At 40.1% G+C, this 16,524-nt stretch overlaps 1 protein-coding gene and 1 pseudogene across 3 annotated transcripts in view; both read left to right on the plus strand.

Annotated features, from left to right (window-relative positions):
* Positions 1-16,524, plus strand: part of SLC25A21 (solute carrier family 25 member 21) — a 459,237-nt gene that overhangs the window by 371,400 nt on the left and 71,313 nt on the right. For all 3 annotated transcript variants that reach the window (XM_045287906.1, XM_045287907.1, XM_045287905.1), the window contains one exon: positions 12,727-12,793. In XM_045287906.1, the coding sequence (XP_045143841.1) occupies positions 12,727-12,793 (67 nt within the window). The remainder of the gene's footprint in view (positions 1-12,726; positions 12,794-16,524) is intronic.
* On the plus strand, positions 6,126-8,614 carry LOC115868714 (annotated as a pseudogene).

Here is a 16,524-nt window from a genome sequence, read left to right on the forward strand (position 1 = left end):
TCATCAGCTCAACAAATTACATGTATAATTCGGTGCCATTGATTATACTCTTCATGTTGTACGACCATTATAATTAGCCCTCTCCAAATTGTTCCACCACCATTAAAATGAACTCAATGCCCCCTTAGCAAAGCTTCTTCCTCCTTCACCCGTGGGAACCATAGGTCAAGTGTGGTTTCTTTTTCTTTTTCTGCAGCAGTTTTCCTGATATAATATTCACATATTATATACTTCCATAGGTAAGCCTCTTCTAAGAGGAGTTGCATATGTCAGCACAATCTGCTCTAATGCATAAGCACAGTATACAAAACTAGCATAGAATATCATCTTTAGACTATTGGTAATGTTTTATAATTACTTTGTTTGTCTTTTATGTCAGTGGAGCCCTGATTTTGTGAATTTGGCTGAAATCCTCACGGTCAGCAGTTCAAAACCACCAGCAGCTCTGTAAGAGAAAGACTAATTTCTACTTCCTTGAAGTGTTACAGTCTCGAAAACCCACTGGGGGTCATTATGGATTGGCATGGCCTTGATGGCAGTGAGTTTGGTTGTTTGTCTTGTTTGCTAAGGCTTCGCCATACTGGGTAACAGCTAACAGATGGTTGGGGCAGCTTCAGAACCAAGAAAAGTGGCTTACTACACTGGGTGCCTTTATTGACAGGGGGCATTGAAGCGACGCTAAATGCCAGAAGTTGAAGATCCAGAATAGGAATGGCCATTGTCTCTTTTTTAAACAGTTTGTAACCTGGATTAAATATGGTAATCATGTGATTCATACACACTGTTCCATTAAAAGAATATAAACCATTCACTTATTAATAAGGATACTGAGTCACATCTGCCTCTATGGGTCTACATGCGTTTGTGTGTGTGTGTGTGTGTGTGTGTGTGTGTGTGTATGTCTAGGGAGTCCTGGGAGGCACAGTTATGTGATTGACAGTTACGTTCTCGACTACAAGGCAAAAGATTGGCTTTTCAAACCGGCCCAAATGTGCCTCAGAAAATAGGCCTGGCAAACTGCTTCCTAAAGGTCATAACCCTGGAATCTCATGGAGCAGTTCTACGTCACACACAATGGTGTCACCAAGAGTCTGAATCAAGTCAATGGAAACTAACAGCAACATCTGCGGGAGCTTCAAAAGGTTCTTGGGAAAGTTCTGTTATCTTGTTATCTCATTTTTCCACTTTATTTTTTCAGTCTTCTCATGTATGTATATGTGGATATGCATAAGTGTAGAAAACAAAATTTCAAAACCCACTGCACTCAAGTTGATTACAACTCATACGTAGCAATCACTCGTGTATCTTCAATATAATGGTATCTGCGTGTCTTGCATGTCCAGAAAGAGAATAAAATGAAAGGTAGCATCTAGGCACAGTCATTCATTCAAAGGCAGTATTGAGATTTTTTCCCACTGTCTCAGAGAAGCAAAGGTCTTGGTTGATTTGGAGACAGCAGGGCTACTGTATCAACATTTGACCCAAGCAGAGTGTTTATCCTAGTGCCTGGCATAAAATATATTGAAGCACTGATTGTTGCTTCCTGAATGGTAGGACAAAAAGGACATGAAGAAGTTAGAGGCAGGGGAAGAGTGTGGCCAGACTGGAAGAAGGGGCTCCCTCAGTACAATCCGTGAAACAAATTCCTGGCTGGCGACTGTTTTTTGTCACCGCAATCAAATACTCTTTCCTGATTTGTCACCCTAATCTAAGAAACAGAGTTTTGGTTTTCTCAATCCTTTGTTTCACAGTTGGCATCCACATCGTGAACGTTGGCCTCGCATGTTCCTTATCTCCAGGTGGAATTGTGCTTGTCTTTATACGCACAGTAACCTGCAGTCGCAGAAAATGCATGCACATCGTGTGGTCAGTTATGCGTGTCTCTTCACCTACATGTCCGTGGGACAGTCACCCACATTTCAGAGACATTACTTCCCACTTTAGTTGTTTCTCAACATCCCTTTTCCCTTTTTCATTCCTTAGCATTTTCCATCAGGATTCTGGGTCTTAGATCACACGAAAGCCTTCTGCGGGCTGCACTCTGCAACGTGTTCAGTGTGTGGCACGCCCCGCCAACTTTCCAGGGCGTGGAGCCACGGACCTATCTCCTAAATAATACTGACAGCTAAATGTTCTTGTTTCGTTTTATCTTAGAAAATCCAAGTTGTGGTTTACTTTAGACACATCGGCAAAGTTTAATTGTCATGGTAAATTCATGTGGAAAGTTCCCTTGAAATGTATGTTTAAGAAAACTTTAAGAAATTCTTCCGTGCAGCAGATAGTAGAAGTGGCATGATTTAGGGTAACATCTGTCCCTCAGCCGTATGCAGAAACTTATTAATTCTCAGTCGTGAATAACAGTACCTCTATGGTATATGCCTATAGACCTCAGTGTTAGCTCAAGCATTCAGTGAAGTGCATTTGTTTGGTCCATTTGCTCCTTCAAAACAAAATGAGAATGTGCTACTTACTCTTTTGAGATGTTTTCTTCCCCCGTGAAGGATACAGTTTTACCTCTCTCCTTTGTCTAAATGAAAATGGCCCCCAAATGCATGTGATTGTGTGAGCTTCAGATGGCAGGTTCTACACATCTCAAATAACAGAGCCATGAAACCCCATTCTTTCACTTGGTTCGTGTGAACTGCTGAGACTTGTGGAGTAGAAGGACGTCAGAATAATACCCTAAAGGTGCGGTGGCAGAGCCAGCATTCTGCCCTGGGATATGCAATCCCGCCAGCAAGGGGAGGCTTGCACTCAATGTGCCCTCATTGTTTTAATTACAGAGCTACAGCATGTGCGTAAGGAACTTGGATTTGACAGCCGCAGAAGAAAGAGGATATTGTATGCCTTCCATCAGCTTTGTATTAGGACATCCTTAAAGGGGAAATTACTTGAAAGAAAGAAAAGAGGAAGAAAGCAACAAACTAGCAAGATCCCTATTTTAGTATAATTTGGACAAAATTACTGATTTGGGTTGGTCATGTTGCCAGAACAGACGGCTCAAGGCTTCCAAACAAGAAATGGAAATCGGGAGGATGCCTGAAGCCTGGAAGAACAAATTGTGAAGCTGTGATTGACTGAGGCTTCAAAACCAACTGCACCAGAGATGAGCTTGGATCACTGCCCAGAACAAAACTGAATAGTGATGTTCATTTCGGTCTGACTGTTGAAACAAAATAAAATGTAGTAATTGTGCTCTGTTAGGTACACAGACGTGTTAATGCTTTCCAATTTTCCCAACTGGGGATCTGATGTCACTTTCCCTGTCGCTCCTATTTCATGCTTCACCGGTGAGTATTACTGCTGTTCTGGACGCTTGCTGAATGCCAGGTTTTTGGCAAAGCGGGGGCTCCAGGTGAAAGCGTCATTCTCAGGCTGCCTGTGAGTGTGCTGCAGGTGGCTTTGCAAATGGTTTTTCAGCTTGGAAATCATTTCTTTAATTGGCCTTTTCAGGCTAAAATAATGGATACATCTATCCTACCTTTCCCGGTGTGATGGCTGCTGAAATCTCAACATTTGGGGCCCTCAATCACCTCATGGCTGACAACCACAAAGCCTCAGTTTCCACAGGCAGCAGATTGGCACAGTTATCTGTTCCTCTCTTGTTGTGGCTGATAGGTACTGTCAAGTTGATTCTTTATCGCAACCCCACTGGACAGTGTAGAGCTGCCTGCAGGGTTTTCTTGGCTGCAATCTTTATGAGAGCAGATTTCCAGACCTTTCTGCCTCAGAGCTGCTGGAGGGTTTGAAACTGACAAATCTTTCCATTCGCAATCCAGTGCGTAACCACCAGGAACCCTCCATTCCTATCATCGTCAGAAAGCTATTCTATCTGTGATTTTCTTATGTTCACTTTTCTCAGTCTTTTCTTAGTTGAGTTTTATAATCACCTGTGTATGATGGACAACAGGGCACGACTCCCTTCAAAAGTCAGCTGTAAAGGAACCGCACAGTGCCTCTTTCTGACTGGGGGTTAGCAAGCAAAGCAAGCTCCGTGTTGTTGCTTCTAACAACTCCTCCAGTGCTGCTCACTCGTTGAACCTTCTCAATTTGTGGTCTGTCAGTTCCGGGAGCCTTGCTTTTCATCAGCGCCTTCAGTGCAGGTTGGACTTCTTCCTTACACACCATTGCTTCTTGATCATATGATACCTCCTGAAATTATTAAACAGCAGTCAATCTTTTTGGTACAGTGACTGTGTGTATTCTTTCCACCTTTTTAAAAAACTCTCTCTTTTGATACATTCCAAAGAATACTTCGATATTGCAACTTGAGGCTTGATTTGGACTTTCTTCAGTTCGTTCAGCTTGAGCAATCCTGAGCATGTTTTCCATTTTGGGCTTTCTAACTCCAAGTCTTCACACATTTCATCCGAATACTTTACTTTCTCCCCTGGGGCCACCCTTTGAAGTCTGTTCAATTCTTTTAAGTCATCACTTATCCCTATCAACAGCACTGATACATTCGAGGGCATGTTTCAAAGTCTCTTCTGACATCTATTTTGATAGTTTCTGTCTTTTTAATGACCTTTTGCTTTCTTCATGTCTGATGTCCTGATGCCATCCTCAGTTTGTCTAGTCTGCAGTCATTAGTGTCCCATGCCTCAAATCTACTCCTGAGATGGCCTCGAACTTCAGGTGGAGTCAACGAAGATCATACTTTGGCTCTAATGAACTTGCTGTAATTTTCTTTAGCTTCAATATGAGCAATTAACGGTCTATTCCCAGTCCTTCCTTGGCCTTGTTCTGACTGATGATATGGTTCTCCGCGGTCTTTTTCTACACAGAGAGTTGATTTTTATTTCTGTGTATTCCATATGGAGATTCTTGTCTACTCTACATTTTATGTCGCTGGGTCTTGAAAACTACTTTTTAAGATAATTTTATTGAGTTATAATTAACACATCATATAATTCAATATTTCAATCATATCAATAAGAGTTGTACCATCAAAACTCTAAAATAATATTGACTCAAAGTAAAAATAAAGACCTCATATAAAATAAAGCACAGAAAAACTTCAAGCCAAAAGAAAGCAGAAAATAATAAAAACAAGAGCAAGTTAAAAACGGGTCAAAAGAGAAAACAAATGGTAAGACGTTCAACTGTCAACTAACTATATCTGCAGTGGAGCGCTAGTGGCACAGTGGACGACGCTCTGAGCTGCCAACCACAAGGTCAGTAGCCCACCCCACAGCCGAAGGACGTGAGCACTCCATAAAAGAGCAAACCATCCTCTCCAGCAAGATTCAAGCCCTAGAAACCTACAAGGACCTGTTTTTAATTGTCGATTCTGCATCCTCCTAAAATACGAAAGGTCAAGTTGTCATCACAATATAAACAACTTTTCCAAAGTTTGTTTAAGAAAAAACATAATGCAATATAGCCAAATGGTCAGATACCTGTACAGTGAAAACAACATACATGGTTTGAGTCCTTGCACCCACTTGCCGGTGATGCACACTACCTGCAAAATGAGGAAAATAATTAACTCTACCTCAAAGAGCTGCTTAATGAGATTAATATAGGTACATAAGCCTACATATATTACTGCTAACATAGTAAACATGCAACACATCTTGACTATTTTAACTTAGAATAATAGTAGGAAAATTCTATAGATACCCTAGTTTTCATTTTCCAATACAGAATAGCCATAAGCAAACTTGTAACTTTTAAAAGTAACAACTTTGAGAAACAAAACATGGAGACTGTCATATTTGTCATACTACAGTTTCAGGAGAAATGAAAAGTACGCAGGATGAAGCATGTTGATACGCATGTCAGAAATCCCTAAACTTCCTTGTTCACCATCCTGCGAAGTATATGCTCTCTGTATATCAAGCCCAAACTAACTGAAGGTGTAAAAAGTTGGTAAAATTAACAATGCATATGGATGTAAACATTAGTTCTTCAGCAGCAGAAAAAAAAGGAATCTTCTTTATAAAACAATATCATTTCTCTTTATTTTTGATCATCTGTATGTCATAATGTATAATAGGAAAATATTCTATCATTATCTAATCAACTTAGCCTAACTTTGTATCTCTTGTTCTCTTGCCCACATTTTGGTATGCAACCCCAGAACCAAACTTAAGAGACAAAAAATGTTCTTCATATCAGAAGCCATGGCAAAGAGATACTGCCACAGCCACTTTGGCTCTAAGGTTCCTAAGATTTACTTGCTAGATCCAGAACTCAGGGCTGTAAGTAATAAACCCAACTCAAACTTAATTAAATAGAAAAGAAAATGCATTGAAAACATTAGTAGGTATCTCATAGAATCAAAGGTAGAGTTAAACAAGCAATACTCAAAAAAGAAATCAAGATATCTCACTGCCATCGAGTTCATAGCAACCCTGCAGGACAAAGTAGAACTGCCCCTGTGGGTTTCTATGACTATTACTCTTATGGGAGTAGAAAATCTCATCTTTCCCCAGGGCAGCAGCTGGCTTTGTATCCTACCACTTTGGCTATAAGGTCCCCAAGATTTACTTGCTAGATCCAGAACTCAAGGCTCAACTGCTTAATGCTAAATTACTATGCCACCAGTGCTCTTGAATCAAAATACAGTATGGCTCAATGAAAACCCAGGACCAGAGTCTCAAACAGTATCATAACATCGTGCTTCTGTTTCCTTGAAGGAGGGTTTTCTTCTTCTTGATCGCTGCAGATTGACTTTCTTCAAACATTGGGAGTCCTAGTCATGTATAGTCTCCTAGAGCTTGGAACACACAGTGCAAGACTAGCTTTTCCAACTCTAGTTCCAAAAGCCTGGCATACAACTCTTGATAGGTCTAGCTTGGACTAATGCTCACCCATGGGACAATTAACTGAGGCAAAGAGGACAAAGAACACTATTTGGATCCAGATGAAAGAGGTACTCAATCAACTGCTACTTGCTAGCAGTATTATACTGACAGACTGGGTCCAATCACTTTTTTAAAGTACTGGGTGGTGAAATTCTCAAAAGAAGGGGTGATAGCTTGGCCCTTCCATGTTACTGATGTTGTTGTTGTTGTTGTTCTTGTTTGGTGTGCCCTGGAGTCCGCTCCAAACCATAATGACCTTCTATATAACAGAACTACCAGTGACCAGGCCTACACCATCTCCATTGATATATTTGAGTCAATTGTTATGACTATTGTGTCAATCCCAGGTGATCTGGCTCAATGAGAGTCAGCTTCCCTTTCAGAGATGTCCACAGACTCACAGATGGCAAGGCAAGGAATTAGATGTGCTAGTGCTAGCTGTGAATTTGCCAACAACAAGTGCCCGTGGTCCTCATGAACCTCCAATTTAAACTGCTCAATCGCTAGCGAGAAAGCTCAAGATGGTGAAATGGGTTACAGGTGGTGTTGCAGAAGATGCCTGCACGGGAAAGAAGCTGAGCCAAGAGAGCGGAAGGGCGAGCCTCAAGGAAGCACCTCGAACAGGGAGCAGAGGACTGTGAACAACCAGCTCCTTGCAGTTGGACCCTTATGCCTCTCCTCTTCTGCCCTACACTTCTTTTTAATATTTCCCCCGTTGCTTATAAAACTTCTGTGTCACTCAAAAGAGGTTAGTCCTTTTTTAGTGAACCAGTCCTATAATTTAGGCAATAGTGTGAAGAAAGCAGAAAACATTTGCTCATGTCTTTTTTCCTTCTCTTGGAGTAAAAAACTTTGAGGGTTAAAATAGACCAAACTTAAAGACCATCAAGGAGACCTGGTGGCGCAGTGAGTTAAACTTCGGGCTGCTAACCAAAAGATTGGTGGTTCAATCCCACAGGAGAAAGCTGAGCAGTCTGGGGTTTGTTTTGTATTGGGGGTAGGGGAGATTTTCTGGGTTTGTTTTTGTTTTGTTTTGTGTGGACCATAAAGTCTCTCCATCGTTGTGCACATCCAATCTCTGCAATCCGTAACAAGGGGCCATCAAAACCTGACCAAATGTTAAGAAGAGGGGTTTGCTACTTTTCAAGAGAGCCCATTCTATCTTTAGATCATTCTATTAGCATCTTTTCCCTGTATTATACTTCTGTGGGCCCAAAATGTGTGTTTATTTTTTTCTTGCCACCTGTGGGTCTCAACTCTATCACCTGAAATCAAAATTTTATATCCAATCTGGAGACCACGGTGGGGAGAATAATGGACAGGAAGGCCGGAGAGGAGAAGATGCAGAATCTGCAACAAGCTGGAGCCGGAGCCGCCAGGGACCTGAAGCAGCAGCAGAAAAACCTGTGAAAACCAAGACTGCTGGAGAGGCAAGTCCCAGTCAGAGCTCTGAGAAATGATCGGCTGAGGAAGCTGAAGACTTCCCAGCAAAACCTGCCAAGATCTCGAAGTCTGGATTTGTCACAGTAATCAGACAACAAAGGAAGCATCAGCCGTGTGCATCAAACCTGGAGTAAGTACGCCTAAAGAAACGGCTCCAACTCTTGCTCCAGAAACCCGTGTGGTTGCCGAGACTTTGAATGAAGAGGAAGGAAATGCCTCCCGAAGCAGAGGTGAGGATGAAGAAGATCGGAAGCAGGACCAAACTCCTTCCACAAAGTAAAGCATGAGTTTTCTTATAACCAGAGCTATGGGAGTGAAATATGAAATCTCATCATGAAAACGTCCATGACCCAGACACTTAGTTGGTGTGTTTAGTGATCGAGGTGTGGGGTGGATGTAAAGTGAAAAGGAGCCGTCACCTTTTCTAAAAATGGTATAAGACTATCTTTGGAGCCACTTTTTTGTTTATTACTTTTAAAATTAAATATTGAGTGGTACACTAATGAGAATTTGAAATTATAGGTAATCTATGTTTTATATACAGACATCAAGACTTTTTCTAATTTTGTAGTTTCATGTGATTAGTTTCCAAAGATTACAGATAAGAAAGAAATCAGAAATAGTGAAGAAAAAAAATCCAATCTCATTTGTCCTCATGCAGGGATCCCTGAAGAAGAGATGGATGTTATAACAAAATGTGGTGAAGGAACTGGATGGTGCCCAACCATCAGAAAGAATAGCTTCTGGGGTCTGGAAGGCTTCTCTTCAAACAAATAGCCATTTAAATGAGGTGTCAACTGAGTCCACATGGAAGAAGCACACCAGTCTGTGGAAGTCAAGAATTGCAAATAATATCATTCAAACCTGAGGAGGGAACGGTATCAGAGTTTAAACCATGAGCACCCAATTTGCATAAGGCTATAGATGACAGTGGAGCCCAAAATCCAGACTGAGACTAAACCTCCAGCGAATCCCCTCTCACCATAATCGAGGGATGTGAACAGCGTCATCAGTCAGAGACTATCATAGAGGCTGTTATAGTCAATATAGTTAGGTTAAAATGTACTGGATCTTTCTGGATCCCCCCTTTGACCCATTCAAAAATTCTGTCAGCTTTTTTTTTCAGTGAAGGGGAAATTCGTGTGGATTAAGCCTTCAGTAAACCCAACATCTGGATAGCCTTACTTTCAGGCAGAGCGCATTAGACCATACATTATGGCCAATGGAGCTAGGTTAAAATTTAACACCTTATCATTTGATCTCCCTCTTGACCCATTTTAAAGTTATTCTAGTTTTTAATATTTTCTACTTTCTTTTTATTGAAGTTTTTCTCTATTTTATTTAGTTATTGTTGTTAGCTTTGTTGTTTCTTTGTTTTGTTTTGGTGTGTTTTTTGGTATATGAAGTCTAGGATTGATGATTTCTTGGGGGTATGGGAGGAAAGGTTGGAGGAAATGGGGAGCTAATAAGAAAATGTTCTAAAATTGATTATGGTAATGATTGTACAACTCTTCTTGATATGGGTGAATTATTGAATTGTATGATATGTGGATTATGTCCCCATAAAGCTTTTTAAAAATTCAGTTTCCCTCGTACATGATTAACCTTCAAGAGAGCCAACATGTTGTCATATCTATCATTAGAATCTTTTCTCTCCAGTTTAGGCAACTCTTCCTATGATCGTTTTCTCTTCTACGGAGTGCTCGAGTCCCTCTATCAACGAACACTCTCTTTAAAATGCTTTAAATGCCCTTTGCCTTTGTCTTCCATTACCAAGCATAATGGAAAAATCAGCACAGGGAAAAAAATCAAAACTCTAATCTCTTTCAGTATTGACATAGACTATCTACTCAAGAATAACAGTTTTACCTTTGAGAAAAAGAAGCCTATCCTTAGCTCACTCTCAAACTAAAAAGAATAGAACACTTATACTGAAATTTAAGTTCTAAAAAATGATATCTACATTTTTAAAGTATTTCGAGAACATTAGTGTTGATGGGCATTCTTTTTAGACTTCAAAAGTTGAAATTAGAGTGGTAAGGGAGACTGGGAGAATTTGTTTCCAGAGCTCTTCAAATCACTTGCCCACTTTACTTCCTATCCATAATGCTAGCATTATCTGTTAAGTCAAAAATAGTAGGCAGAATAAGCCGACATCAGAGTTTCCTCCATTTAAATCCTTTCTTCTGCTTCATGAAATCCATATGCTTAACAAATATTTGTGCCCTGGTTATGTACACACACACACGCACACACACAACTTTGAGGCATGCACCCTAAAGAGTTACAGATGTGGAAAGTACCCCTGCCCTCTAGGAGCAAATGCCTGATAAGCTGTCAGGTCAGCCCTGCTCTTACTTCACTGAGGGTGCTGTGTAGGCTAGTGAATCCAACGATGAGAAAGAGGTCACCATGTTGGGTTGGGCTGGGTCACATTGGGAGTTTACCTGAATAAACTCTAACGTTTTTTTGTTTGTTTTTTAAACATTTTATTAGGGGCTCATACAACTGTTATCGCAATCCATACACACATCAATTGTGTAAAGCGCATTTGTACATCATTTTGTTCCCCAGGCCCAACGAAAAAGAGAACCCAATTTAAGGGCGGTGGGATGAAGCTTAGGAAGCCACCAAAGAGCCTCCAGCCCGTGAAACCTGGGTATCCCCAGACGGGGCCAGTTAAGGCCCACTCTGACGTGTGGCTGCCCAGTGGCTCACTGGGAGAACAGAGTGCTTCAGAAAAGAGTACAAAGTCTTGTCTTCTATTTATATGTTTTTCAGGTTTAAAAATGAGAACATGGCATGCATATGAAATATAATTTGAGATTTGTGTAAATCTTATCTTCTGTATGTGCCACTAATTTTTGGGCTTTCTCCTAAAAACTTCTGAATGTGTGACCACAGGTGTTCCACTCCGGTGACAATAGCTTCCTCTGGGCCCTCAGAGATTGCCTGTCAGGAAGGGAGTTTGACACTTCCTCTCTCAGCAATATGTACCTTTTCCAACAAACCCTCCCTGACCTTCTCCCTCTTTCATTAAGGAAGTTAAAGAATTGTGACAAATTGAGGAAAATACTGAAACCTCAGTGCCTTTGCCACAGAACTTGTTAGTTTCTTTGATTTAGTACAACTAAAATTTAGGATTTCATAGCCATGTTAATCTCAGAAAGTTGTAGTCGGGTGGGTTGAGGTATAACCTTAGCCTCTTTTGGGTACCACAAGAAAGTCAATGCAGAACTGAAGGGACTTTGACGGAGGCATTGATGCTTCAGCAGTAGACTTCTCTCCTCCATTTGGAAGATCCAGGTTCGATTTACAGCTAGTGAAAACCCGATAGAGTGTAATTATCTGGCCCCCAAAAGATCGAGCAGCAATTTGTTCCATTTCCCCCGCTAACTTCTTGTTGTGATTTGAGTAAAGAATTATAGATCAATTGCTTTTTCATTCAACAACTCACACACATCTTGTGTTGTGACCATGTTTGCAGTATCCAGTGTGTCACAGCACTCTTTCCACTTCCTATGTTTTCATTATCATCCTTCCCTCTTCCCTATCCATTCCTGCCTTCTGAAATTCATCCCAAAGCAAATACTGTCCTTTTGATTTTGTGATATCAATTGTTCTCAGGTGTGCATATCTCCTGTAGGCCTGTTTAGTGTTTGACTGAAAGTTAAACCGTCAAAGTAAGTTCAGTTCCAGGTCAGAAAAGTAGCCAAGGGTTCCGCCAGTCTCCATCCGACCAGTGAACTTGATCTTTTTGATTATTTGGAGTTTTGTTCCACATTTTCTTTCCACTCTAGTTTGGACCCTCTGTTGTGATCCTTTTTAGAGCAGTCAGATGGGCACCAGCTACTTCTCCTGGTCTCCGGGTAGAGGTTCACATGGTCCTTTGGACTGTCTCTAGGCATCTGTAATTGCCATCACTAGTCTTTGCTCCACACAGAGAGGATCAGAGATGATGGCTCTCAAGCTTTTAAGATCCCAATCCATACTCACAGAAGTAGAATGTATGGCTTGGTTGTGGGAACTATGTTTTGCCATTTGACTTTGATGTCCCCAGTATTAGCATTTTGTTCCATTGTACATGGGGTGTAAGTGAGGAACTGATTCAACCTATCAGACCTAGCAACAACAAGTAGTTTAGAGATACCAACCATATGACTGAGAAAAAAAAAATTCCGTACAATCAGGAAGGTCAACTTCAATTTTAAGATATAACTCATGGTTTTATTTAGCAACTTACCTAGAGGACTCCAGTCTCAGTATCTTTCATTCATCTGCTCAATATTATAATGCAAATAAATGTAAAGTTCATCATCTCTCTCTACCTCAGAATTAAAACAAGGAAGACTTCATGATTGGTGTGCTACACTGAATAATTGAGAATACTTTAGGATGTGTTGATTTATTCCAGGATAATAACAAGAGTTACTCTTACTTATACTTGTATAAAAATCTTTTATTTCCACCACAGACTGCTTGGCTTTTACAAGGGGATTCTGCCCCCTATCCTTGCTGAAACACCAAAAAGAGCAGTGAAGGTAAGTACTGTCTACTTCCTACCAAGAAAACTAAACTGCACTCATAGCTTCAGCAGCCCCGCAACAAGATATGGGAAATTTGTGTGAGGGAAGCATAAGACACTAAACATTTTAATGTAGCAATTGTAGCATGTTTTATTATACTAAACTAGTCACTATCTCAAATGAGCACATACTGTGGGGTTGTTGGGGTTTGTTGTTGTTGTTATTTGCTTTTCAGGTGAAGCATTCCCTTTCTAATGGGGAAATTATACACAAAACAGTATTAGAGAGAATGCCACAGGATAACTTGTACCTTTTTGCAAAGCAATTTAGAAATTGTCCTGTGGAATATTAATTATTTTTAAAGTAGAGAGGAGTAGATAGAGGAGCACTTTTCTCTCCATATCGTTCTGAATATCTTATGAACAGAGTGATCCAAGACACTCTACTTCTCTGTGTATAATTCTCAGATAGCATACATATTCGCCTGTTCATCTTATTGCTTAGTCTCCTCTGTTAAAAATCTTCTATTCTGGTTCTTACAACATTATTACTTCTACTACCTGATTTCCATTCCTTTGAGCACATAATAAGGAGCTCTGGTGATATAGTGGATTACCCATTGGGCTGCTAACAGATAGGTCATAAGTTCAAATCCACCAGACAGTTCATGGGAGAATGAGGAGGCAATCTGGTCCCATAAAGATTTACAGCCTTTGAAACCCTAGGGAGCAATTCTACTCTGTCTCAGTGGATCTCTAAGAGTCAGAAACAACTTGATGGAGGCAATTGGTTTGGTCTGGGTTTGGGTCAGCTGCATAACTGTGGAGGTTTATGCACTCGTTGTTGATGCAGTGTCTGGATAGGAACAAGGAGATATTGCGGGACCTCCAGGAAAGAAAGAATTTGAATATATATATACATATACACATAGATACAAATGTGTATGTATACACTTCTCCACTGAGGCAGAAGTCCTGGTGACAATGAATGTCCCCCACACCGAGGAAATCACCAAATATGCCTTTGTCTTTTCATCATACTGATAACAAAAATATACACTGACAGAATTTCTTTTCAACTAGTAACATAAAGGTCTTTCTTTTCACATACATTACTTCATTTGTATTCCTAATATTCTTGGAACCTAAGGAGGGGCCATTTGTGTGCTTTTATTTAGTAAGTTAAGATGGTCACTGTTTTTAAAACCATAAAATAACCAACATGCCTACACAAACACCAGATTTTTACATTATGTCAAAATGCTAAATTAATAGGATTTGTTTCAGGTCTGGAATTTTAAAAAAACACAAAGCTTATAAACATACTTTTTAATATAAATCCATCCTCTTTGTTGCTATAGATTTTGTGATTTTTATATTATTACTTCAGCACAAATTTCATTATCACAATCTAAATCGCAGTGGAGAATCTGGAAAAAGTTCACCAAAGTACACAAAGGGGCCGAATTGAATTATGAAATGGCTTCACTTGATAAAAGATTGCCCAAGTAAACAAACAGAGCCGAGTTCCTGTCCAAAAGGAAAGTCACTTTGTCTCCCTGAAATAATATATTCATTTGTTCAATGTTCTACATGTATAAGTAAAGTAAATTATAATTAAAGTTCTTCCTGGACTTTTTCCTCCCTGTAGTGCCATATATAGAAGACAAGTTAAACTTTAAAAGGATTAAGGTTTATCAATGTTGAGCAGTGTTTTACAGGGGAAAAGTTTTTTTTGAGCTTTACAAAACTGAGTTAGTCTCTACTTATAAAAAAGCAGAAGTCCATGCCAGAACAATAGTTAACAGATGAACTTTTGGGCAACTGAATATAGTGTATGTATCCCAGACATCTTGTTTCAAGTAGATTTTACCTTAAAATTATTGAGACATATGGTAAGTACTTTGGCTTTTTAAGTATAACTTAGAGTTAAGTGTATCTTTGCCAGATGGATAGCACTAGTTTTGTGACAAAACAAGAAAACATTCATTTTATAGATAGTTATCTTAGGATTTGTGAGGAAAGCGATCACCTGATTGTAACGATTTCATACATCATAAAATGCTTCCTTGTATGTCATCAAAGTTTATTTCAGGGGGAAACCTTTTTTTTTCTTCCCCAGAAACTGTGTGTGTGTGTGTGTGTGTGTGTGTGTGTGTGTGTGTGTGTGTGTATCTTCCTTCCTGGGTACTCACATTTTACTTACAATCATTACCATAATCAGAAGCAATTTTAAGCTTTTCTGTATTTTATTCTTTGAATTGAGATTCATCATGAAAAGAGTAAGACTCACCAATGCTAGATAAATGAAACTATCTCTTCCACAAAATAAGACAGACGATCATAGTCAGCAAAACAGAAGGGAGATCTCAGAGAGAGTCCAGCTGAACCTCAGACATAGCAGTCCCTTTGTCCCCAGATTTAAAGTCAAATCTTGACCTTTAAAACTCCAGAAACACCGTTTTCCTTGTTCGGGTTCTCATGCACTCTGCTCTGGTGGTACTGATAAGTAAGCATTGGACTGCGAGCCATTAGGTCGGAGGTTCAAGGCAATCTCCTGCGGGGAAATGAGGTCGTCTGCTCCATCAAGACTTAGAACTTCAGAATCCTCCTGTAGAGTGTCACGAGGTGTCAAATCCACTCGATGGTAAAGAGCTTTGGTTTGTTCCTTGGATGATACTGACTAAGCTCAGGAGAGAGGTGAGTTGTGAAGGCCAATGCAGCATTACCTCGTTACACAACTGCCGAACTGCCAAGAACCATGTTCCAGACATGTGGGGCAGAGACGTGTAGTAAGAACAGTGGCTAAGAATATACACAATAGAGGTAAAAAGAACTCCTAATCCTCCCACTCGCTAGCTTCAGGAGCTACATCTATACAATGGGAATTACAGTTGATTTCACCTCTTACCTGATGTTGCTGTTGTATTGGTTAAATACATAACCTTAGCTCGTTTTTCAGACTGCAGTGGGTTCTCACAGGTGATATAACCCAGGCATCTGAGGTTCCCTTGGTAACTTTCAAAATGAGAGTCTTTTATGGGACAGGAAAGCCAAGGAATATTACTTAAATTATTTTATTTAGCAACTCTAAAAATATAAATAAAAGGCAAGTCTTAAGTTTGGGGAAATTAGGAAGATTAGTCCATTTTTCTATGTCTTCACACCTCAGGACCTATAACTAGGATTCAGACCCAGGACTTCTCAGTTCAAAATCTCAACAATGGGATAGTCAAAGAACAGTGGTGGTTATGATCATACGGATGGAAGGAAGATACATTATCTTTAAGACCTAAGGCAATAACACTTCTCCTTCTGTGGTTAGTGGTGCTAGTACATATCTCATCACAACAGTGGTGGGCCCTGGTTTTAACACCAGGATAGTGACAGCATCATTATTTTTTTAATAGCTGATTCTTGCTTGAAAGTAGAGGTTTCTGTTTGTTTTGTGTTTACCTCTCCAGTGCCTGGAGCATAGGTGCTACCCTATCTGAAGTATTTGTTGAATGAGGAAATGAATGAATTCCCTTTCTTCAGAAGTCTACATCCATTCTTGACTTAGAGGACCGTGGTACAAAAACCTTTCTGGGTTTCTAAATTCGGTCTCGTGGGATCATGACCTTTGAACTGCCCAAAGACTGATTACAGCCATATCTTCAGGAAACCCCTTCTTTCTAACCAACCACCCCCATTACCATCAAGTGGATTCTGTCCTAAAGCACCCATACAGGCCAGGGGTTCACTTGC

This window comes from Echinops telfairi, unplaced genomic scaffold (assembly GCF_000313985.2).
Source record: "Echinops telfairi isolate 266 unplaced genomic scaffold, ASM31398v2 ScPeMD7_18;HRSCAF=68, whole genome shotgun sequence".
Lineage (NCBI taxonomy): Eukaryota > Metazoa > Chordata > Mammalia > Afrosoricida > Tenrecidae > Echinops > Echinops telfairi.